At 40.0% G+C, this 25,730-nt stretch overlaps 2 protein-coding genes across 2 annotated transcripts in view; one reads left to right on the forward strand and one right to left on the reverse strand.

The window, feature by feature from the left end:
- Positions 1 to 802: 802 nt before the first annotated feature.
- On the forward strand, positions 803 to 5,743 carry abhd14b (abhydrolase domain containing 14B). Its single transcript, XM_084745285.1, has 3 exons — positions 803 to 1,016; positions 1,999 to 2,240; positions 4,326 to 5,743. Exons 1-3 carry the CDS (start codon positions 803 to 805, stop codon positions 4,503 to 4,505), a joined length of 636 nt encoding a protein of 211 aa, XP_084601411.1. The 3' UTR covers positions 4,506 to 5,743.
- Positions 5,744 to 10,750: 5,007 nt separating this feature from the next.
- Positions 10,751 to 25,730, reverse strand: part of cacna2d2a (calcium channel, voltage-dependent, alpha 2/delta subunit 2a) — a 212,519-nt gene continuing 197,539 nt past the window's right edge. Inside the window, exons 23-38 of the mRNA XM_084736056.1 lie at positions 22,765 to 22,825; positions 21,147 to 21,244; positions 19,173 to 19,263; positions 19,009 to 19,071; positions 18,573 to 18,676; positions 18,358 to 18,456; positions 18,040 to 18,131; positions 16,981 to 17,028; positions 16,786 to 16,857; positions 16,539 to 16,691; positions 16,308 to 16,360; positions 16,075 to 16,130; positions 14,949 to 15,072; positions 14,551 to 14,660; positions 14,199 to 14,281; positions 10,751 to 12,243 (exon numbers count right to left, since the gene is read on the reverse strand). Of these exons, the coding sequence (XP_084592182.1) occupies positions 12,121 to 12,243; positions 14,199 to 14,281; positions 14,551 to 14,660; positions 14,949 to 15,072; positions 16,075 to 16,130; positions 16,308 to 16,360; positions 16,539 to 16,691; positions 16,786 to 16,857; positions 16,981 to 17,028; positions 18,040 to 18,131; positions 18,358 to 18,456; positions 18,573 to 18,676; positions 19,009 to 19,071; positions 19,173 to 19,263; positions 21,147 to 21,244; positions 22,765 to 22,825 (1,430 nt within the window). The 3' untranslated portion in view covers positions 10,751 to 12,120. The remainder of the gene's footprint in view (positions 12,244 to 14,198; positions 14,282 to 14,550; positions 14,661 to 14,948; positions 15,073 to 16,074; positions 16,131 to 16,307; positions 16,361 to 16,538; positions 16,692 to 16,785; positions 16,858 to 16,980; positions 17,029 to 18,039; positions 18,132 to 18,357; positions 18,457 to 18,572; positions 18,677 to 19,008; positions 19,072 to 19,172; positions 19,264 to 21,146; positions 21,245 to 22,764; positions 22,826 to 25,730) is intronic.

The raw sequence follows: 25,730 nt of genomic DNA on the forward strand, positions 1-25,730 counted from the left end.
CCTGTTTGTTGTCACGGTGTCTTCTGTATTTTAATTACAATCTTGAGATACTGTGCTTTATTAGTTGCTTTGTGGTTTTAAGTCATTACGTATGACTTAGAGGCAAATATTACACACATTTTACTGTCATTTTTTACTGACATTTTTTACTGTCATAGAGAAAGAAAGAAACCAGAAAAGAAGCTGAAACCACAGACTTTTGACTTAAAAAAAAAAAAAAAAAAAAGATTCAAACTGATTGATCAGTTAGCTCAAGTTGACATTTTATATGTATAATTCAAATTACAATAATATAAAAGAAAAAAGCAAGCAAATCCTTACATTTGAGAAGCTGGAACAATTTGTCAATATGATTTATTGATAAGACATTATTAAAATTGCTGTCATTAATTTTATGTTAAAAATCGATCAGTTGTTTCAGCTCGACTTTATTAAAGTAGTGCTGTCATTCTCTTTCTCCATATTATTACTCCACTACTGTCACTTCTGCTAATGCCAGTATTGGAAATACCTCTGATACAGTTGGGTGGGGTTACTTTGAAATATAGTCAGTTATTGAATACAAAGTACATGACAACATTTGTAATTAGTAACATAATCCGGTTGGATTACAGAAAAAGGTCATTTGAATACTTTTAAATTACACTGAAATCAAACACTAAAAAATTGTCCTACCCAACCCTGACCCTGCACTCAGAATTTAACTTCAGCAAAAGTTCAGACTGTGGTTTTGTGTTAAAATGTTTGCTGATTTATAAAAACTGTTTGAATGAAAATGTTTTCTGCTGTTTCTCTCCTCAGGATGTCAGCTGTGAAGATGACAGAGGGCAGTGTGCAGCTGCAGAGCTGCAAAGCTCCGCTTTTCTACAGACAAAGTGAACCTGCCTCAGGGGAGGTGAAGATGTCAGTTCTACTCCTTCATGGCATCCGTTTCTCTTCAGAAAACTGGCTCAACATCGGCACTCTGGACACTCTGGCCAAAGCAGGCTGCCGTGCCGTCGCCATCGACCTGCCAGGTGAGTCTGATGGAGCTTAAACTTTTTCAACATTTCACACAAGTCTGGGCAACCAACTAGTCAAAGCAGACTGCATGCCCCAAAAAAAACTCTCTGGTGATTTGTTTACTTGCAAATATAAAGGGAATTTGTGTCAGTAAACTACTGTAGTTTACTGACTATATTACTACTCAATCTTGTGACTGTCTTTCAGAGGGGCCCTGTGGCAGAACCTAATTCAAACACTTAAACTTAATTTATATTTTGCATTTTTCCTAAATTAGGCATTTTCATTAAATTGCAACAAACTGATGTACTGAAGTTAAAGGAAGGAGGCAATAAAAACTTGTCAAAGGTCTTGTCATATAGTCGATAGTTTAGTTTAGTCGGTAGTTGATCCATGTGTGCGTTGACTTGTGCTGGTCAGAACAAACCATAACAGATCTATAAAACCACCAGTCATTTATTATTTTTCTGGCCTCACTATTAAATCGCCCCTCTGTAAAGACACTCCAAGAATATAATACTTATCTTTTCAAAAAGGTTTTCTGAGATGGGCAAAAAGAATTCATTAAAGAGTGCCATGGAGTGCTATTTTTGATACAAATAGGGGGGAACTGGACACAAAGAGTTATAAGTCAAGTCAAGTTTTAATTATATAGTGACAAATAATAACAGAAGGGCACTTTTAATATAGAGCAGGTCTAGGCTGCGGTCTTTACAATATCATTTACAAATAATATACAAACAATTCCCACCAAGAGCAAACATTAAGGTAACATTTAAGTTCCTTATTGCCTCAGTGAGCTGTGGGTCAGAGTCACTGCTGCAGCACAGACAGCTGATGGTGTTGGTAAGCAGCCAAATCAGTATCTACCTTCCTGTTGTTTTAAGAACACCTGTGTGCTCTTGTCCCTGTCACCTCGTGTAGTATCTTCATCTCTCCCTGCTCTGATCTAAAGCCTCTGGTGTCCAACAGATGTGAACTCTTGTCTGTCCACAGGACTCGGTCGGTCTAACTCGGCCGAGGCCCCGGCAGCGGTCGGAGAACTGGCCCCTGCAGGCTTCCTGAAGGAGGTGTGCGAGCAGCTGAGCCTGAGCCCGGTGGTGGTGATCAGCCCGTCACTCAGTGGGATGTACTCCCTCCCCTTCCTCCACCAGCACCAGGCCCTGATCCGAGCCTACATCCCCGTGGCTCCCATCTGCACCGACAAATTCACAGCAGAGCAGTACCACAGTGTGAAGGTACAGTCTAATATCCCTCCACTTTATATTCCTTTGTAGTCTCCTGTCCTGAAAAACTTCTCCTTTTACAGTATGTGTGCTTTTCATTTCCTCTTTAAAGGATAGCTTGAGCAACCATGAATGTCAACTCCATTTTTCAGCACCTCCTTCTCTGCTTTTTAAAAGAGCCTGTGGATTTTTACATGAACAGATGTGCGACTTTAAACTTTCTCAGACGCTGCTGGCTTTCATCCAGCTCACAACTATTTCAACATTAAATTTCTTAGATGGCAAACCAAGTGAAGGTGCATTATGCATGAAGGAGACGTGAGTTGCTGAGAAGCAGTTCCCCTTTAAAAAGAACTGCACAGGTTTGAGTAAATGCAAAAAGAGTAAGAGCATCACGGCTGCTCAATGTTCAATGATTTGAGAAAAATATTGTAGGACAAAGGCAGTGACATGATATCAAAGTGAGATACTGATGCAAAAATTACTTAATACATACAGTAAATAAAACAGGTAAAAATCAAGTAGGGAACTCAAATCTAGGGCCTTTATTTAATTGATATAATTCAATTTAATGCAAAGTATATGACCTTATGAAATATAAAATGGCTCAAATTAGCTTCATTTTGACGTGATATTACTTTAAATTCTGCTTGTGCATTAAGGCGTCAGTAATTACAATCCAATAATAAACTAAGAAATAGTATAACACTCCAGTTCATGAACACCGTTTAAAAAAAATGTTCACAATCACAATCACAATTCTCCCGTATTTGTCCTAATTTATGACTCATTTTCACACTTTTTTTCTTGTCATTATCACAACCTGTTTCTGGCACTGCACAGCGTATATAAGCCCTGTAACTCCAAAGCTCTACTTTTTCCACATGAACAACAATACAGCTACATCCAACCAGGCTCTCTGGGAAGAGGAATTCCCTTTTCTTATGGAAAGTTTTTGAGGAAAGGTGCATGCACTTTGTAAAATCTGCTGCGTCAATTCTCTTTTAGAGGCAAAAAATAAATGAATGAAAGAAAACTGATGAATATTAGTGTATTAGTGGCAGAAGGGCGACTTATTCTGTTCCCTTCTCAAGAATTAAAAGTGAAATTAAAGGTATTAGATATAAAAATGCTGTTGGAGTGTACTGCAGTGTATTATTTTGATATTTCATTCTTTAAAAGTCACCAAAATGTAGAAAAAGAAAGTCTCTGAAACTCAAATGATTTGGTTCCTTCCTATTTTTGAAGTCTCAAGTTTGTTGTTTGTTTGGCAGTGTGGTTAGTCTGCAGTAGTGTGGACTGCTGGGAATGCAGCAGCCCTGTGGCGAGAAGTTGTTGTCAACTTTTTGGAGAAACGCAACCCGATGTCACGCTGCAGTGGCTAATCACATAAGCCGGCCATCATGTCCATCAAACTGCTCCACGTCAGCCTGAAATATGGCTGAAACCAGGCGCTATCCAGGCAGAGTTCTTGTACTCAGCGATGGTTCCCTCCCAGTTTGCTTAGGCTAGCAGTCTATGCTGCAAAATAGTTTTCTGGAAATTTTGGAAAGTCGCAGATGGCTGCTCGACAGTCCGGCAAGCACTTCTGATGGAGTATATGGTCACTTTAAAAGACACGATGAACTCGGCCTCTATTGCTTCAGTTTAGACTGTTCTTTGTTTAATCGGTGTCCTGCAAGTACCCCAACTTTATGTAAATGCAAAACTAAATCGCTGTAGTACCTCTTTAAAGCAGGACTTTTACTTTGTAATGGAGTACATTTATATCAGTGAATTGTGCTCTGCCTGACTACTTTGTTCTCACTCTTTTATTTACTTATATTCTTATTGACATCTCGACACATAAATAAGTCACACCTAAAAGAAATAAAAAGCTTGCCTTTTATCTTTTTTAAGACCTGTTTGATTTTTTTTTAAAACTAGAGGTAAAATATAGGACATCTACAAAATCCCTTTGGCTACGGATTTGAATTTCAAAACAAACAGAAAAACCAAACAGATTTCATTAAAAGAGAGGGAGAGAGAGAAGGGGGAGAAAGGACATGAGGAAATGACTCATCAGAAGGATCTCTTTGTGTCCCGTCTCTCCTCCAGGTCCCGACGCTGATCGTTTACGGTGACCAGGACACTCAGCTCGGAGAACTGTCCCTCAGCAACCTGAGAAATCTGGCCAATCACAGCGTGGTGGTGATGAAAGGAGCAGGTCACCCCTGTTACCTGGACGACCCGGACACGTGGCACAAAGCTCTCACGGACTTTCTTAAAACGCTGTGAAGCTCTTCGCTGTGCATCAGTCACACATAAGTGACTCAGAGGAGCCACACACAAAAACACATTATTCATTCATGAGAAATTTAGGCCACAAACGTCCTCCTGCACGACTTGATTCTGACTTTTTAAATCGTGTCAGTAATGAAACGGGAAATCAAGACTTCTCTAATGATGAGAGGAGATGAGGCTCAAACTTCTAAAGGAATAGTTTGACATTTTGAGAAATGTGCTTTGTCACTTTGCTCCTGAGAGTTTGATTAGAAGATTGATGTCTAGAAATATGAAGCTACTGCTAACACTTTTTTGCAGTAAACTTATCTGACCTTTTGCTAATCCCCACCCACCTTAGTAACTGTTGCTAACCCTGCTAAACTTTCCATGCTGGCACTGTATTAATGCACTTTACAGTGATAACTGTGGCAGATTTAACATTGAAATTGGGAGTAACTGTTGAAACACAAGGTCTTTGAATCCTTAGAGAAGTAAACAAAAGCAGCTTCTCATTTTTAGCTGACGACGGTGGATTTTGCCAACTAAAATAATGACTCACAAGCAGATTTTTAAGTGTCTGGCCAATAACTAATGCTAACTCCTTGACTTGGCTAAAATGTCCATCTTCAGCTGACATTTGAATGTTATCATCTGACACGTTTTAAAACAAGAAGTTACCTGACAGCTGCGCACATGATATAAGGTTACTGCTACAAGACTGAGGCTAAGGCTAGCTCCATGTCAGCAAACACTGGTCGTATGGTGAAATACGGCAAGTATATCTACATGATAGATGACAGAAATTCACTCATTAATGTGGGAAAAACAAGCACGGGGACTCGATTAGTGCAGCGGACTTGGAGACAGGTCACCCAGCCAGACAGCTGGACCGCGATCGCAGAAGACAGCCAGTGTAAGAGCTAAGCTAACCCAGCCCAGACATGAGACAGCGAGCCAGAGACGCATTGTCATCGACCCACTTTGATTCTGCATCAGCCCACGTCCTCCTCGTCAAACACCCACATAATAAATGCAGATGCAGTGGTATTTAACAAGTTTGGCTGGAAGAGAAGTTACTGCAGCCAGCTCTCAGACAATACGCAGTACGTTATGATGAGACTCCGGCTCAGAACACAATAACATAAATCACTAACACACAACATGTGCCTGCGGCTGCCCGCCTCCTCCGGCACGTCCTCCAGTCTGCGCCGTTTAACAGAAAACTCAGACTGAGTTTCTCTTCTTAGTGAGCAGCATCATCTGAGAGCCAGCACACTTACTGCATGAAGAGGAGTGTAATCAGGAAAACCAGCAGCAGCTGTGCCAATCAGCTCACCTGACACTACTCTCATTAACCAGCCCTAGTTACAGTTGCTAAGCTGTGATTAGACAGTTGCTGTTTGGAGGCGGGGCTCAGAGAAGGGTCGATCTACTGGAATTTCTTTTGTTGGCATGTGACTTTTTTGTATGATATTTTTAATATGACCTTCTTTTTTTAACAAAGTAGTTTTTTCCTAAGTAGCTTTTTGTTAACCAAACTAAATTTCTCCTCAGGGTTGCTTTGCTGTAGCTGCTTCAGCTTCTTCCAGTGTGAAGTAGTTTGCACAGCTGTGCTTTCAAATCAGTTTTATCAACGTGACTGCTAGCTTAGCTTAGCATAAAGCCTGGAAACTGAGAGAAACAGCTAGTCTGGCTCTGTTCAAAGGTAAAAACTAAAACTAATTATATCAATTATCAGTAATAAACTAGAGTGTATCAACTTTCTGTTTTACGTGGGACTTTGTTATCTTTAGACAGAGCCAGCCGTTTCTCCCTGTTCCAAGTCTTGTGCTAAGCTAAGTTAGGTGGATGCTGTAATCACGTTTTTTCATAGACAGAATTGAGACAAATAAACACTAATTTATGCTGATGAAAACAACGACAAAATCTGTTTACACGTTTGTCAATTAATAAAAATGAAAAAAACAAAACAAATGGATAGTACCGATCTACTGGAAAGTCAACTGGTTAGCATGCACTTGTTGCATGTCTGAAACTACAGAAATGTCAACGTACAAATAACAAAAAGAAAGCACATTTGAAGTAGCGCAGTATACTTAATGTTAGTCATATGATGTATACATTACACTTAAACTAAAACTAACTAGATTCTATTCTAAAATCTTAACACTGTTATGCAGAAATAAGAGTTGTAATTATTGTCTCATCACAGAAAAAAAGCAAATAAGCGTGTTTATCAAGATGTCAAACTTTTCCTTTAATACCATGAAATTTAATACTGTGATGCAGTACTGTATTAGAATCAATAGTAAAGCTGTAATCATGATTTTTAAATAGATTTTATATTGAATGTAATAAATCTCCACCTGTGTTTGACTGAAAAAACAAAACACCACACGCTGAAATGAAGTGAAAAATATGAACATTATTTAATAACTGATTCTCTGTAATAAACAATTTGAAAATATTTTACAAGGAGTCACAGACACAATATTTTACAAATTTTGCCCTCTTCTTTTTTTTTTTTTTTTTTAGCTTCATCTGTACAAAAGAATGGAGCGACATGGACCAGTGCCCAGAAAAGAAGGAGCTAAATCTTCCAAGCACACCAACATTCACACTCACACACGTACAAGAAATAAAAACAAAAACTAAAAAATAAATTCAAAACATTTTGACTTCAGATCTCAAACTTATCAACAGTGCTGTATTCCTATATTTATTTTTTTTTAAACTTCACTTAAAATTCGACTGATTTTATTCTTTTTTTTTTCTCTAAATGTTGCTGTTATTTTTTCACACACTTGTCAAACATGGTCACATAGCACCAGACTACAGACTACAGAATCACATACACACGTGTCTTTCCCACAGAGACGCACCAACACAGATGCAGCAAGGGGGTCGGGAGGAGGCTTTACGAAAACCATCCCCTTCTCATGTCAGGGTCGTGTCCTAAAGCTCCCTCTGCTCCCCATGCTGGTCCAATTTTCTATTTTTTTTTTCCTCTTTTTTTTTGGCAAAAGTAAATTTGTCAAACCACAGAAATCAGATGTGTGTCCCTTGTCGGGGATGCACACACAGACGTCACCACATGATTCCTCCTCGACCTTCCTGTTTGATGGGCCCGTGCTGCTCTGTGGAGACCCACTCCCTGAGCTTGCCTCTGACATTCCACCCGCTCACCCCAAAAAAACACCCGGGAAGTGACGTCCTTGGCTTAACTTCTGCCTGGTGCTTGACATCTCCCAGCTGGGCATGAATTAAGTGTCTTTACATGTTTGCTTATAGGTGTGTGTGTGTGTGTGCGCAAATGTCTCGGTGCAGGTGCAAAAAAAGTAGGCCTACATATTTTACTTTACGTGTGAGAGTGTGTATGCGTACAGAGCCAGGAAAAGAGAGGAAGTTGCAGGGGGTACATTTCCACAGGCACGTGTAGCGCTCATTTACAGACAGTGGAAATAGGGATATACAGACAGAATTAATGGCACAGGACAGAGACAAACGAATGCCAGAAAAGTAGGACTGCATCCGGTCAGCGCTGCATGCCAAATTGAGCCAAATTGGATATAAATTCATATTTTTTAAACAGCCTTTTTTTCAGATTTGTTCAGAGCCCCACTGCAGCTACTGTGCCAGCATGTTTGTCACATCAAATAGTACCAACAACTGTACAGAGTGTGTAGTTTAAGGTTCAAATCGTCGCACGAGTCGTCCCACCTGAGCAATACGGCGAGGGGTTTGGGTGGGTGCGTGTGAACACTGAAGGTCGGAGGCTTTTTGAATTTTTAAAACTCCCACCTGCTTTCAAGCATTTTAATGAAACAGGCATCATCAATCAATAAACGAATCATTCCAAGACGTTGAAAATACAAAATCAGAGCTCACTACACTTACTGCAGAACACCAAGAAAATCCAGGGGGAGTGAATATTTTGGATCTATTTGTGTGTGCGTGTGTAGATGAGGGAGGGAGGAGGGATACGTATCAGAGCTCCGTACTGAGTAACACTAAGGCATTTAGAGAGGCTTTGTTAACTATGTTGCATTTGAAGCAGAAAACACTGATGAACTACACATTCTTTCGGACACCTCTGCTCCCTTTGATAAACACTTAGGCAGACTGATGGTTAAAGGGATCATTCGGATTATCTGAGTGAGGTTTTCTGAGGTGCTTATCCGTAGTCAGTGTATTACCTGCAGTAGATGATGGCTGGCACACCAGCATAGGAAGCTAAACAATGTACTGCTGTGGATAGGGTCAGCAGTAAAATGTATTTTAGATATGCATACGTGAAAGGGGCCTAAAAATGTAAGTGTACACTAAATTTGAAATATTTTCATCACTTTACCTTGCCATCAGACAGCCTGTTCAGAAAAGAAACCGCTGTTACACAAGCCAAATGTTGCTCTCTCCAAACCAACCGAGGTCCACTGACAAAAACAACAATTTTGCCTTGCAGAACATAAGAGATACTGGTCTGCCTTTTTGGGTTGGTTTGCTTATGTTATTGTGTGACTTCTGCAAAGTTTTGTCTGAATTGATAAGCAAGATCATAATACACAATCCATCGTTACTGCTCTGTAGTCATGATTCACAGTCAGGACTAAATGAAAGACAACACAAGTTGCCACTAGGAGGTCTTGCAGCTGCCGAAAAATTTTTAGTCCAAAGATGGCCTCATGATTTTTGCACCAGGAAATGGCTGACGTATTTCCACAATAATTAATAAAGCAAAATCCCCCACTTTGGATATGTGGTCACATGCAGCAGAGCCTTGAGGCACACTATCCCTGCATTCCAAGTCACATACTTTTAAACTGTACTTTAAGTATGAACTGCAGCTGTCCTTACAAACTGCATACTGTTGCATGCAGTATGCATACAATTGTGTCTGTGACCCTCTGGCTCATACACCCATCACAAACTACTGTGGGTCAGAAAAGCCAGAAAACCATGCTGGCTGCATACTGCAAAATGCAATAGATACAGTAGATGCTGTAGGACATCCTGGTATTTTTGGCATACTGCATTTGACATAATATGTATTGGGACATGCTAAATCTTTTTCTGGCTTACTAAATAGTATTATTGTATGGATACTGGAAAGCACAGTATATGTTAAGATGGATTCTTCCAGTGAGTGTGGATATGAGTAAACACTAAATGTTTTGTCAGTTTTACACGATTTACAAATAAATACATTTAAAAAAAGGTTCACCAAAGTAACACAATAACGCAAACTATCTGATCCTGGGTTCTGTGAGGTAAAAGTGGCTTTAGAGTACAGTTTGTTGCAGACCCTGTCCACAGCAGTTCATTGCTTAGCTTCTGTGCTGGTTCTCCTCTCTGCTTCTCTTAACTAAGAGCGTGCCTACTGCCATCTACTGTAGGTAATATACTGATTATCAACAACTACCTCATAACCCCCCACTTCAAATAATCTGAACTGTCTCTTTAAAGATGGATTATTTTTGTTTCAGTAAAATCCCTTTTTTTTTTTTTTTCTCCACAAAAACAACACTGGATTTTTGTCCGTTGCAACATAGGAACAGGAAAAACAGCTATGCTACCACAACTGTCGTCCCTCATTCATACACTCCACAACTCATTTAAAAGACATTCCCCTTTGAGGGTTTTTAACGCAAACTAACACGCACACATCCACACGCACACACGATTCAGGCAGAACTATAGCAGTCAGGTGGCCCTAAAAACGCTCTATGGCCAGTTAAGTCGCTGTATACTGATAGTGTATCGTAGCTCTATACATGGCTTTGTAAAGGACGGTATAGTAACTCCATACGATGGCAGTCAGGTGGCTCTTGAGAGAAGAGAGGGCAAATACATTACGCTAGAGCCTGTTTAAAGCTATTTCTATAGCCGACAGATTCAGTCTCACAGCTCCTGTGTTAGCCAAAGCCTCAAAGACGGCTGCTCTATAAAGATACTATACAGTAGCTCTACTCTTATACAGCCGATGTGGTCCAAAACAAAGTGCATCAAGGCACTATGAAACAGAGCGGCTCCTAAACATGGGAGTCTAAATGACTTTTCACACATCGTAATGATCAAATGATGAACTGTGACAGATTACAACCACACTACTACTTTGTACGTGATCACCATATTTAGTTGCCTCTTCTGCACTTTTGTTGGAAATGTTGATAAGCCCCTATCCCCCAGCAGCGAATGGTTTTTGAAGTTTGAAACAGCATCAGTCAAAGGTAATACAAGCCCCAGAAAATAAAAAAAATAAAAAAACAGAAAGAAAAAAACCCACCTGGAACTACTATGAGACAGTCATGAGGCAGAGATCTTGGTGTGTCAGAAGTAAAGCACGTACACAAATGGTGATTAGGTTAGAAGAGGTTACTGGAGAAGAAGCCTCATGAGGATTGGCAGAGGTGAGCTTTCGCATCAGAGAGCACAGGGGGTTTCTTTTTTTTTTTTTTTTTAAGTCCAAACCAGAGGTCAGAATGGTCGATTGATCCTAAAGGAGAACACGACACGACATCAACAATGCTCCAAAATCTGCAGCAACCGAGCACTGATTCATGTTTTACAGCTGTCACTAGTGTGTGCCTCAGATAACACTAGCCTTAAATGGTGAATATAAGAGAAATGTACTTCAAGAAATGCGATTACCATCATGTAATTACAATAATCCTCCAGTGGACGTCTTTTTAAAAGCATTAATCTGTAATTAGGCGCTGCACAAAATGAATCAGCAGTCAGTTTCTGAGTGTCTCTCCTCGTCTTCTCATGGTTTATCCTAAATCTAAATCAGAAGCCATTTTCCTCGTCGTGTTTTGGCTATAAAAATAAGACCACATGAAAGTCTATCTCATTTTGGCAAGTAGATATAGTGCATAAATTAATTCATGTCTTTTTAAAGTTAACACCTAACGACGTCCTTTTCAAATTAAAAACTAAATATACCGTAATGTTTGGAATACTCATCACTTCAGCAGTTTATACTTGACATTTTGTATACTTGACAGTTCTTTTTTTTACTGTTATTTTCTTTTATGGTGGCTATAACTGGCTGAATGGTCCACAGCCTCTTATGAGAGGCGAATGACAGAGCGGCGAGGCTCTGAGATGGAGGAGAGAAGAAGGAGGAGAAGTCCCACCGTCTGTCTGACAGGACGGACAGAGGCGAAGGCGGACAGACAACCTCAACTCTCCAGTCTGTATGAGGTGGGAGGTCTGTGACGAGGGCATGGACCTGTCCTCTTTCCCCTCCCTTCTTTGGATGGTGGGGGTGATGGGGTGATAACGAGGTGAGGGGGGTGGGGGTTTCTCTTTTCTGACGTTGCCTCTGATGATCCAGGTGGTCCGGCGGCACCACCCACTCCTCCTGCAGATGAAGGTTAACTGGCTGAGGACACAAATGTCCGGCAGTTGTCACTAAGCGACACGAACTGAAGCGAGCTGGGTAGCGCGGCACTCAGGGCTTCCAACTTGCCGTGATGGGAAGTCCCATTATTACCTATGACTATATCGGGGGGGGGAGGGGGGGGCTGAGGGGCACGGAGGTGGGAGGTGGGGTTGGAGGGTTTTTTTTTAGGTAGGGAAAGAAGCTGAGGAGGGCTAAAAGGAGGATAAGTGGAGGAAAATGGAATTAATGTACTAGAGAGTGGATGTGGGGGCTGACAGCCGGATAAAGCAGAAGCAGCTGGATGAGCAGTAAAGTGTAGAGGGACGGACGGAAGGAGTGTCCTCGTCCACAGTCTGATGTGTTCTCCTGCAGAGGGGAGAAAATAATAGTTATAAGTACACGTAGTACACAGGATATCTGTTTTAATACTGCACGCTCATGGAAAATGTATTCCTTTTGCTTTGTTACTTAGAGGACATGAACTATATCAACTATATTCTATAGTAAGTTAGAAAGCACACACTCTGTAACAATAGTTAAAGGAGCAGTTCAACATTTTGTGAGATACATTAAATTGCCACCTTGTTAAGAGTCAGATATGAAGATGGATACCACTCTCATCTTTGTCTGTTAAATATGGAGCTACAACTTAGCTTAGTGTAAAGCCTGGAAACAGGGAAGCCGCTCACCTGGCTCCGACCTAAGGTTAGAAAATCCACCTAATAGCAAACCTAAAGCTCACTAATTAAAGCCACTGGAAACCCAAATCTACAACAGTCTTATAACTATCCAATTAAGGGTCTTATGTACATAATAATTAACATAAAAGTATTAGAAATTAATTTGAATCCAAATTCTAAATGTTGTCATTTAAGTTTTTGTATATTTTCATGGTTTTGGGTTTGACTTGGGTGTTCTTATGCTTGGACATTTATTATGAAAATAAAACAGTTTCATGAACCAGTCATAAAAATACCAATGTCTATCAATCGTAACAAAAATCTAAAGCAAAACCCCTTAAGCTCCTGTTTAATCTACCTGTAAGTCCAGAGAACTGAAGCCTTTACATGTCTCCTCTGACAATACAAGTATCGTTATCAGGCACAGCATGGGAGTTGGTCTACTGCTGTTTCCATCTGCTGTAATGTTATGTTTGGATCTGAACTAACCCTTTAAACATGAACTGTTACACAATAACACAACCAAACCAACTTGCCAATTGAGGCAAATGGTAGTCAAGCAACTTCCATGTTCTGCGAGGTAAAATGACTGAGTCTGCTTCAAGTTGAATTCAAGCTTTCCAAAGGCTTTAGTGTGCTGTATCTCATTTGTTAATTCTACAGAAACCCAAAGTAAAAAGGACAAGTTAAAGTTTTAGGGGGTTATGTGCTGGACCATGGCTGTGTCCAAAATCACTCCCTTCTTTGTCATTCTTTTATTACTCCCTGCATGATAGACACAATAGTTCATTCAATGTAGTGCAGCAATTATAGAGAATAGATTGGACAGTTAGAAATCGTAATTGTGGGTCATCGCTAACAGCTGTAGAGTTGTGCAATTGTAATTTTAGTATCTATAAAACATGGAGCATTGCATTGTGGAACTGTTAGCAGAAAGTACAGCGTGACGCGCCGTGGACACTCCTTTTTATGTTTACACGCTCAGACTTTTGACACTCAAATAAAATGACAGAAAGTGAATAATGAGTGTTTTATGACGTAAATGTAGTGCACTGTAATAGGGAGTGATCTCTGACACAGGCTGTATTTTGACCGGGACAACTGGCCTCCTGAAGTCTCTGCTGGTTGCCTGGCAACCTCACTGTGACATAAAAACCCCATAGCGGTTACCAGTCTTGTTATCTAACTCTTAACAAGAAAACAAATAAGAAAATTAAGAAAAAATGCTAAACATTTCCCTTATAGACGACGGTTGACATTTGTGATAATGCTGAAATATTTATTCCTTATCAATGATGATTATTGAGCAAATTTTCCTATATAAGTGTATAACAGAGCTAATGAAGTATTTCACTATTTTTCAGTGTTTTTTAAATTAATGAACTGTGTTTCTCTGTTTTGTGTTACATGAAATCAAACTTGTTATATGTTTAAATCAAACTTGATTACAGCTTGCTCAGAGTGATTAATGAGGATGGGAGAAATAAAACATCCTAAGTTCACATCTTCACAATATGATTCTGCTGAAAGTTGATAATTATCACCAAGCCCTACCCGTATGCAGTTGTATGAGTCATAGTGAGTAAATACCAAACTGCCTGTTTGATTTGATCTGAATAAGTCTGCTTATTGATATCTTACAGAGATGTTATTGTCGAAGCAGGTGGAGGGTCCTTTTCGATAGCGTGCCACAGTCATTTCCTCACATGGATTATCCTCCTTGACTGAAAATCGACTCAATTAAGGAAAATTAAAATCCTTTGAATTTCTGCTTTTTTGCGTTGTTTCATCATCCACCCACACACTGATTCCACACGCCCTGTTACAGTTGTAAAACAACTGGTCCTAATTCACGCCATGACGATAAAAATAACCTTGAAGTGAATGTGAAACATCTGGTGCACAGGTATGTTTGATAAGGAGATAGCATCAAGCGATTAGAGAGTGTGTTTTCTCCTCTCTGCCAGCTGGTGTACAATGAGAGAAAGGATACACTCCTCCTCCTCCTGGGACAGCTTTTCTATCTCGCAGGTGTTGCATGGCATCTTCTCCGCCACCACAAACAGCAAGTTGGTGTTGTTTATCCTCTTGGCATGAATCAGCCTGCAGAGAGAAAGAGAGACAACTCTGTCAACAGCCCCCCTCTGCTCGCTTACATCATGGGCTCATTTGCTAATGGATCAGTGAGATTCATGAGAGAGTCTTATAAGGCTCATTTAGCCAATGATGTGACCGTTTCATTAAAGCTGATACGCTTTAATCATCAACACACTTTATTAGCTCCAACAGAAAGATGAATCTGTCTCTGCTAACTGTGTCCCTGTCACAGCACCATTCTTTGTGGCGCGTATGTGTGTGTTTACATGTGTGTATGTTGTTGTGTGTACTGACCTGGAGCAGTTGCCGCAGTCTTGCAGTATGTTGTAGGAGCTGCTGAGATTACTTAAGTAGTACTGGGTCTGGATCATTACACAGCTCCGCTCTTTGGAGTCGAATCCTTCTGCATCCACCTCATCTGCAGCATCAGCAGAGCACAAAGACGTGAGAGGAACAGTTGTCAGTTCAGTTGATTTATAAGATCTGAGTCTAAAAATGGGATTACGAAGATGCACGTCTACACTCAGCCTGGAAAAAGCTGTAAAACTTCCTCATCCTTTATCATCTCTTTGCATAGTTTGTGTTTGTTTTATAGTTTGAGCATTGAAGCGGGACAACTGTAACTGAGAACAACGAACAAATTTCACAAGAAAGCTGCACTTTAAATACTTGTACATGTATTATTTAACAGAGAGTTGGTGCACTTTAGTGTCTGGAGTCTTGGCTCATTTCAATTATAAGTGCTCATGAATAGTTCACACACTTTTGCTCTTTGGATGGTCCCATTTGCAGAGATGGGAAGTTGTTCTTCAGACTTCAGTGTTTTCATGAGCTTTTAAGTCGTAATGTGGAAATAACATGGACGCTGCAAAGTGTAGGGTAGCTGTTGTACTTGACGTAGCGTCTGGATGATGGGTTGGCTGAGATTAAAGTCCCAGTGAAGATTCATGTTGTTACGCTGAAACAGTTTGCTTTATATTACAAAGAGATTTTGTCCCAGACATGTTGCTGCTTGGATACATTCCCTAAAACCACTAAAATATTGCTTTAACTGACTTGTTGAAAGAGGTAATGCTACCAAATAACTTTTCTAACTAATCTAGTTCTACATGGACAGCAGCTAACAGTTACAACCTACCATCACTTACAAATTACATGAGCAAAAATTTCATGTGTGTATTTTGAATCTTAGAGAACCCAGCGTAGCTGCATGCCTTTGTGCTAAGCTACAGCAAACTACATGCTGCCATATTTAACACAGACATGAGAGTGATATCGATCTTGTCATCCAACTCCTGGCAAGAAATTGAACGGGCGTATTTCCCAAAATGTTCCTTTTCCTTTAAACTTTCCGTTCAGGCATGTAAAGCACTAAGATAACGTATAATTTAATTACTGAATTTGTCTTGTTTGCACCCACCTGTGACGAACCAACTGTGATAAGCCAGTCCATATATAAACTGCTGGAACAAAGACCTGTAGAGAAAAGAAGTGAAAATACAAAACGTGGTTAATGGGAAGATAGAATAATGTATTTTGCAGTGATTATGGTCCTGTTCGCTTGTTGAGTATCCATCAAATCTCTTTGTTCAGGTGCACTATGTGTGTACTGTGAGTTACTGTTGTGTTTCAGTTTTGCTTGAGGACTCTCACCATGCAGCAGCTGACGTCCACCAAGCCAGGTTTACAAAATCTGCAATCGTGGGCTGCAAATACAGACGAAAAGAGAAAAACAGAACAGCATGAACGTCATATCAGCTGGATTATATACATATTTCAATACATCAGTCTCTCTATATGCACTTAACTGAGCGCATTATCATCTAATCTACGATGTTGATGTATTACTTCCTGTCCTCTCCGGTGTTGAGGTTTTATTCTTACCACAAACACTCCTCTGGGTGCAGCTCCAGCTTCACTGTTGGGCACCCGTTCACACACAGACTGGTAGTCAAACGACTGCTTGCGGTTGTAGAAGGAGTTGTTGTAGAGAGCGTGCATCAAGTAGGGGTCAACATCACTGAAGAACATTCCCACCTGTGGAGAATAATAAATAAGACAGGTCAAGCTGAGTGTGAAGATTAGCTAGAAAACCACGGTCAGTCAGTAAAAAGGTATTAATTAAGTTCACCTTGTTCCAGTCCTCCTTCTGATTAGACATGATGAGGAATCCACCGTCATCTATTAAATAACACAGGAGATCCTGCAGACAGAAGCAAACATGGGCAGTTAATTAGATACACAGTGGAAAGATGTACAGTGCTGCTGCATGATACAGATCAGGTTGAATACAGCAAGCTCATTAAAAATTAGCAGGAATACTTACATCACTGTTGGCTTCGCAGTCCATTTCACAGCCTCTGTTTGGTCCGCACTGGCACAGAGAAAAAAAAAAAAACAGTTAGCAGCTGAACATCTTAGATACAAAAGCATATTAGTATGATTGTAGGTAAAAAAGCAAACGACAAGAACAACAAAAACAGAGCTGATGGAGGGGGATAATATTCAGAGAGAAAAAAAAGATTAAAGTGGCGTATTTACAAGAAAAAAGAATTTTCTCTGAGATATTAAAGTGGCAAGTTTATTCACAAAAACTCAAATGTTCTGTGAGATTATAAAGTCATAAATATGCAAGTAAAAAAATGAATCTCTGAAATTAAGGAGGAAAAAAACTCTGAAAGATTGTGTTTTTGGTCAAGGTCAGGATAACTTTTACACAATAGTTATTACCAACAATTTGACACAATAGCAGACAGCAGCAACTACACAGTCAACAATGCAAAACTAATGACTGCACGAAGATGAAGATGAAGATGAAGAGGGAGGAACGGACGTTTAGGAGACAAGGGATCACGACGCAGATCTTTCTGCCTGTTTTTCACTGTTAACAGAGACTCCAGTCTGCAGTATAGCATGCATGCACATTAGACTTGTAAATTAGCATAGTTAACACCACAATAATATCATATATGGCTGCGCTCTCTTCTCCATATGTCAGGAAGTGGTAAGGTAATAATAGATCATTGAATGAATGATGATCGGCTTCATATGTAAATTTAAAATTATATTAGAATTTGAAATGTAGTAAAACAGGATAATGTCAACATAATTATGAAATGTAATTTATTTTTCAAACCCAAAATTACATATACAGTCATTAGTGAAAAACTTTGATTTAGATAACAGCAGACTGACTGCACATGACCTACAACCAGTCTGGACCACTGAATGAAAAGTCAAATACGAATGTCACAAGTTCTCTTAAATCACCCGTACGCACCACTTAAGAACAAATCTGTTCGTGGTTCTTGCATGAGGCCCAATGGTCCTAAAGACATAAGCTTGTACACATAACATATAAGCTTCTTTATGTAGATTTCGTTACCGTATTTGAGCCTTGACGGTTGTCTGTATGGTTGCTGGCAAGAATCTTGAACTTATCTGTCCAGGCTTCAAGGTCTAGTTTCACTCCAACCACTGCGACAAAGAGACAAGTTAGAAAAGAGATGAATTACGATAGAAAAAAATAAAAAGACAGCTGCATAAAAGGTCCAGCAAATACATGCAGAGCACGGACTTGTCCACACAAAGTGACAATACATTCAAGCCCAGACATGTAATTATCTGCACTTCGCTGTGAAACATTTTCTTTAACATCTGTCATCACGACGATTTTGTCTCCTCTGTCGGTCCATGGGCCCACCTGCAGGTTTGATGGTCTTCCCTCCTATTGTGATCTCCACTGCCGTACTGACCAGGATCCCTATGGTGTCGTTCTCTGGGTTCAGCAGCTCGTCCCTGGCTTAAAGAGGGAAACAAATAGAGAAACAAGCCAAGAGGGGGTGAGAAACAAAGGGCTACAACACATTATGAGGCTCAGCGTGAGATATACAACCCAACACAGAAAGCATCATTCACCTGTTCGATAAGGAGCTTGGAAGATGTAGCCCTTGTTGTCGAGACTGCGGCGGTAATAGCTGGCATTAAACGGCTCAGGGGCTTCCTCCCAGGTTTCTGAAGCCCTGAGATTTAAGAGCACAGATACCGTAGCTGTAAATATATATATATATATGTGTATGTGTGTGTGTGTGTATATATATATATTTTTATATATATATCCTGGCCAAGAGGGCAACATAAAACATTGCTACAAGTTACAACAATACAAACATACATATATAACTGTCACACACAACAACTCTCTGATGCACAAGCCTCCCGCTATACGACCTCTTTATGAAACATTTTAAGTCTTCACAACAATCTACTTCACAAGAGAATAAAGCGAGAAACATGACAGAACTCCAGAGCAGCCGCAGTGCGGACACACAGCCTTGATGACGAGTGCACTCACTTGTTCGGAAACACTCTTGTTATGCCTCCGTCTGTTGCAGCAAACACGGCCAGAAAGCCATATCTAAATGTCAGGGTGAACAAAAAAAAAAAGACAGAAATCAAACCTAAATCTGATTCAGAGTCAAATCTAAAGCTCCCTCAGTATCGGCTGATCACACTCACGTATTCAAGTCTTTATTCTTCCACACTTTCTCGACCAGCTGCCTGATGATGCCAGTGTCCAGGATTAGGTTATGAAGGAGCAAATTGTCACCTAAGTGTGATTAGATAAACACAATATTAACAATTATCACGATTTTTCAAGAGAGGATTAGATTTTAACACACCAAAGAAATTACACACTAAAACTCACTGTGCAGGATTGACGCTGGCACTGATAAAGAACCCTGACTATTATCATTCTGCTCTTGTATCACATTTGACACTGCACCAACGATGAATTATAATACTAATATCCAGTCATGTTTGAGTATTAAATAGATAAGGCTGATGTTATTTTTCTGAGTATCAACTTTCTATTAAGACTTTCTGACTTCACCATGTCTGTGGCGTTCAGACTCAAGCCCACTTGTTCCTGTGAAAGAGGTAAATATTTAAAGATGGCTCACAAATAAAGAGTTTAATTTTTAACTAGAATTACTGCCTTGCAAGTTCCTTTTACTTCCATGTCCACCCAGACTCAAATATGAGTGTAGTGAAGACTTTGGGGGCATTTAATTAACTGTATGATTACTGTATGATTCCGGGGTGAGAAACACGCTGTCTTCACTTTGAGACTATTCGTTACTGAGGAGAACAGAGGACTGACAGAGAGCTTTGTCACATGGTGCAACGACAATCACCTGAAGCTCAATATCAACAAAACCACAGCAGGCTCCCTGTCCTGTCCTGGTTGTTATCCAGGGAAAGGAAGTGATCTGGGTGGACTCATACAAGTCCAAATCAATGAAAGACTGGACTGCATTCACAGCACTGAAGCTCTCTTCAGGAATGGACGGAGCAGACTAAATTGATTTGACTTGACTTTGTTTATCTTTGCTGTTCTTGTCCTGCTGAACTGTGTGTCTGATAGTGTGTAACTTCATTGAGAGAAACAAAAAACAGTCATTTTTTTTTTGTATCCACATGCTTGGCCAATAAAGATGATTCTGATAGAACACAAAGTTGTAGCCATGATAGAAGACGAGGATTAAAATATGAAAGAAACTACAAATTAAATGCGAACGCTTCACACGTGTGTCTCCAACCCTGTAGCACAGATGATCTTTACAATCAGTTTCAATGTGGGAACCCAAGATTAGTGTCACCAAGTCAGTATCCGACAAATGTGAAATATGATCACAATGTTCCTGAGATATGGTGCTGAATAATGGCCAGAGAAATGTTTTTGCTGAAACATCATGATGACCTTTGACCTTAACTGACCAGTAATTAGTGTATGAATTCTTGAGTTATGGACAAAAACATCACAGTCACAGTGACCTTTAACCAGAACAATCTAATCACTTCATCCTTGAGTCCAGGTGGACATTTGTGCCAAACTTTAAGAACTTTCCTCAAGGCGTTCCTGAGATATCGTGTCCACGAGAATGGGAGGACACACGAACTGACGTACAACCTGAAAATATACTGCATTCAGGCCGTGATTGTTGTCAGTAAAAAGGTATTGTAATTTCTTTTTACAGTGAGACACTGTCCACAGGACTAAATCACAGACTGTATATTAAAAATGAGTAAATAGTGCTTTTGATGGGGACTTTGTCCAGCTGTTGATCAATATACATTTGGTTTAGAGAGATTTAACAGCAGGAGTGTGTATGTGGGATTGACTCAAATTAAACTACAGTACCCATGTTTGTGGTAATGAAGGGTCATGTTGCCCAGTGCAATGGAGGTCTATGGCACAAATGAGGAATAAGCTATATCAGAATTTAGCAACACAGACAATAAAAATTACAAAATTACTATGAAGATAAATTCATACTTGGTTTAGTCTTATTGTGGATTTTTGTGGGATTTGCTGGCAGTTAAAAAAAATATAACTATTGCCTCCTTCAGCCATAACGAAGTGCATCTTTAGTCAACTAATTAAAATAATCTAATTGCTTGCATAAGTGAGAAAGAAATTAAACTCACATTGTTTGGAGTCTGGCGTCACCTTCTCCATGAGGGCAATGAAGTTGAGCAGGAACTCAGTGTTGTTGCTGGACAGTTCCAGATCATTGCAGTACTCCCTGAGGAACAGACGGGGCATTTAACTCAGAGGAGAAGGTAAAAACAAACATGTTCATGCTACATTTACACTCTGCCTTATTTGTCTTTTACAGAGGGACACACAACACAAAGTGGGGATGCATGAGTATACGTCTCACGTGATGCTATTTGTGTAGCATGCATGTTTTAAAGCTTTAATTTCAATATGCTAAGATGGCTGTCAATCAAAACAAAACGTGGACAGGCATCACAATGAAAGAGTGATTTTATCAGTGTCTTTCAGAATTGAGGCTGTAGCTGGAGGGCGTAAGGGGCTGATAACAAAACAGCACATGCAAATGCATAAGCATCCTTCCATACACACTAAAGCTTTTCATCTAGTTGCACATTTTGTTGTCCAATTTTCATTTTAATCTTAATATTACATTGTACAACCAAACAAATAACCGTTGGATGTATTTGTGTAATAGAGACAAATAGCAGCATGCAAAGATTTAAGATTTAAAGGAATAGTTTGGATTTTTTTGAAGTCGGGCAGTATGAAGTACTTTTCCATGGTCACTGTATCACCTACAGTAGATGGTGGTCAGCTAACCCCCAGTTTAGAGAGGCAGAGAGGAATGCCATTACAGAAGCTGGACTGAAAGGGTCAGCAGCAAAGCATGCTTTAGCCACCTAAAAAATATATAATATCAGTTTAAGTGTACACCATATTTTGAATATTTCCACAGCCTTTCTCTGCTGCCAGACAGGAAACTGCTGCTATATAAGCCAGATACTGCTCTCTGTTGCTCAACCAGACTCCTTCGGCAAAAACAGTAGTTTCACCTCACAAAACGCAGGAGTTTGAACTAACCTTTTAAAACTACCATAGTCACAAATAAACAAAAATAAACTATCATATTGAGGCCAGCGACTCCAATTTACTGTTAGGTAAAATTAAAGATTTTTGCCAGTGGAAGCTGGTTGGTATGGAGAGAGTGATATTTGCCTCTTATAACGACAATTTCTCATCAGAAAAGGTTGTCTGACAGCAAAGTAAGGCAGTGAAAATATTCTAAATATAACGTACAGTTAACCTAATACAGATTTTTTTAGGTGGCTGATACACGTTTTGTATTTGACCCTGTCAACAGCAGGACATTGCTTAGCTCACATCAGTACTCCTGCTGCTCCTTAAAACTGGGAGCAAGCTGACCACCATCTACTGTAAGAAATACACAGACCATGGATACGTACCTCATGCAACTCCACTTCAAATAATCTGAACTATCCCTTTAATGTGCGTTTGATACTTTGTTGTAATGAGGGTAACTAATGAGGCTTAATGCGAAAAAAAAATCATTATGATGAAGGTTATGATGAATTTTATATTTTCCTCAAAATTGTCACTACAAGTTAATACACCACTTAAAAAGATAAAGAAATAAATGACACCAACCACGTCCACACAGTGCAACTCAACGTCACAAAAGATGTAAGACACAAGACCAAAAACTGATGACCATCAATGACAGCGAGCATTCACACTCATGGCTACCTGGGAGCAATGAATACATGTCCTTCAGACTCAAAACTGTTTGGCAGCAGTGATTCAAAATCTGCAACAGAAAGGGGAAGATTATCCGGGAAGAGCAGTGGGCAGAGCAGTGGGGAGTTGTGGGTAAACAGCAGCTGTTCTTCAGAGGTGTAGGGACGCAGGAGGGAGTTTACCATAGCAACACTGAGGTATCATGGGAACACTAGCGTTAGCCAATATGGTGCCTAAAATAGAACCTGACTCTCAATGGACGACCGTTTTAGTTTCACAAGCACTCACACCTTTTTTTTTCTCTTTTTGTTCATCACTTTGTCAACAAAGATTTTCCGATTCGTCTGGTTTCACTCTAACATGTTTTGGACGTCTGAGAACTGACTTGCGAGACGTGACGTGTCAGGAAGCAAGTTCTCACACAGATTCGACACAATGAGTGCTTTCAGATCAGGCAGGCATCAACATGGCCAACTATTGCAGGGGGAGGTGGGTGAAGGTCCTGATGGAAGTGGTCACCCCTCAGACTGGCAGGGGTAGAGGGCTCGGAGAGACACATAATCAGAGGAAATGCATTGCATTGTGAAGGGCATGTTGAAGGGCAACTTCATTTCATCTATCACAGACAGAACAGAACACATAATATCAACCATCATTAAAGCCTCGACAGGTGAGTCTGCGATGAATCCAACATGATATTTTCTCATTATGTCATGACCTGTAACTGTGTACAAGCAGTGGAGGATGAGAGGTTTCACTTTTGAGCTAAAATAGAGTGCCCAGGTAGTTTTCCGCCCACAATGCCGTGCACATCCGGGGTCGGGTTTCTTGAGGAAGTGGTTGGGCCGTGCCTCTGGCAGTCTGAGGGGTGAGGAGGGAGGGAGACAAGCTGATGGAGACAGGGAGTACAGAGGGACGACACAGGAGTCAGGCGGCACCCTGACACCTGACAACATGGGAGGACCTGGGTGGGCAGGACACAGCTCAGCCCTGAAGGGTCAGTCTGCAGGCTGCGACGTCTCCAGCTATGGACGAGATTCTACGGCAGCTAACAAACGTTACATATTTTAATATGGAGATCAATAAAGTATAGCTACGTTAAAATATTATGACCACAAGAGATCCCTATTTACTCTATTATAATTAAATAACAGTATTTACTACATGTGCTGATACATTAGCTAGAGTGCAGCACTATAAATTTAGACTGGGTTGCAACAACAAAGATTAATTTAATCTAGGATAGTTTAGGAAAACTCAGTTTTAAAACTGTGAATCTAGGTTTAAAATTAAGTAAATTTCTGCACCATTACAAACTAATCTCTATTTATGTGAGTGAAAATTCTCAGTCATCCAAGCCATGGTATCTCTAGGAGCTACTGAAGAAGCCTTTCAGATGAGAGGGGGAACGTCTTCAAGAACCTCAAGCACGTCCAGTTGTCTTCACACAGCACCTAGAGATAATGTCCATTTAGTAAAAAACACGTTTACTGGTGTAAATGAGTTTAATTTATATGGTGCTTACTTAAATTAAAATGAACCTAAATAAAGACTAAATTTGAGCGTTGCCATTACCTAGTAAGTATAAGAGGGGGGAAACATAACTTTTGGCTGCTCTGTATTCTTATAATTTTATATTGCTTGCTAGCTAGATAAAAAAGTTAGTCTAGTTACAATTGCTACTCAAGACGACTTTGAGAAAAACAGAAGTTGATTATTTTGCTCTATCCATCTCAAAAAGGCAGCCATTTTAAAAGCTAGATCTCCTCAAATTTAAGTTTAAAGTTAATATTTGATCATGTTGTAAATTAAAAGTTTGGGTACAACCAAATTAAATTTAATCTTGCTTTAGACTAAAATCTATATTAAGGAGCGTGAAACAGTTTCATTTTAATATTTCTTAATTTTAAGTTAGTTTAAAAGTTTGGTGCAACACAATTTAAAGTTAAACTGTGATGTAAACAGGAATAAATATAAATCCTTGTCGGTGCGACCCAGTCCTATTGCTTCAGATTAGTGTGTTTACCTTCCTAAATAATGAAAATGTTACAGCATACTTTATTTTACTGTACATAAAGCTCAATATGCTCTAAGCTGATCTAGCTATTGCACTAATAAGAGGGAGTGTTTAAAATTAAATTAAAGTCAATACCTGAGGCCTAGTGTGAGAATTAGTTAACATTAACATTTATTAACTAACACTGTAAGAAAAAGACAGAGAGAGAGACAGAGAGAGAGGGAGAGAAAGAGACAGACAAGATGGTGAAACAGAAATGGAAAAGGAAGGTGAGGAAAAGAGAGAAATATGGTCGTAGAAAATGAGACGAAAATGAAAGAAAGACAAAGAGAGAAAGAGAAAGGAGGCAGACACAACCCGTTTGGAGCTATCCACAGAAGGAAAAGGATTAGGAGAGGGGGGACAAAAGACAAGTTTTAACAGAGAACATGAATATCTGTCTTCCTTGGGTGCAGTAGGTGTTTTTTTAATTTTTTTTTTTTTTTTTTTGCTTCTGGAGCAGCGGATACGTGGAGAGGAGGAGGGTGAGGTTGAGGGACCAGAGGAGCCATCGTGAGAGATGTGGGATCTGAGCTGCAGCAAGAGGGTGAAGAGGAGGAAGGAGGGATAAAAGGAAGGAAGAGGAGGAGAAGAAGGAAGAGGAAGAGGAGGAGGAGGAAAAAGAGGAAAAGGGGAGGAAGTCCTGAAGGCAAGACGGGCAGGAACAGAGGCAAGCAGGCTGGGACAGGTGAGGGTAGGGGAGGAGGGGAAGGTGGGGCAGCAGGAAGAGGTTGAGGACGAGAGGTGTGGGAAGGAGGCAGCGGTGGGGAATAGGAAGTAAAGGTAGGGAACGTGGACCAATATGGAGTATACTTGCCCTTGGTGTATGGCACTGTGTGGATCCATCAGAGAAGGAGTGAGCAAGAAAAGAAACAGGGGATCGGGTGGGAAGGGGGGGATCACAGACAATATTTTATTC

Source organism: Lutjanus erythropterus, chromosome 2 (genome assembly GCF_056507025.1).
Source record: "Lutjanus erythropterus isolate fLutEry1 chromosome 2, fLutEry1.hap2, whole genome shotgun sequence".
Lineage (NCBI taxonomy): Eukaryota > Metazoa > Chordata > Actinopteri > Lutjaniformes > Lutjanidae > Lutjanus > Lutjanus erythropterus.

Bases quoted from the DNA above. Each gene is read 5' to 3' on its own strand.
- abhd14b (XM_084745285.1), top strand. From the start codon at position 803: ATGTCAGCTGTGAAGATGACAGAGGGCAGTGTGCAGCTGCAGAGCTGC. The intron at 1,017-1,998 runs GTGAGTCTGATG...GTCTGTCCACAG, and splicing joins CGTCGCCATCGACCTGCCAG to GACTCGGTCGGTCTAACTCG. The intron at 2,241-4,325 runs GTACAGTCTAAT...TCTCTCCTCCAG, and splicing joins AGCAGTACCACAGTGTGAAG to GTCCCGACGCTGATCGTTTA.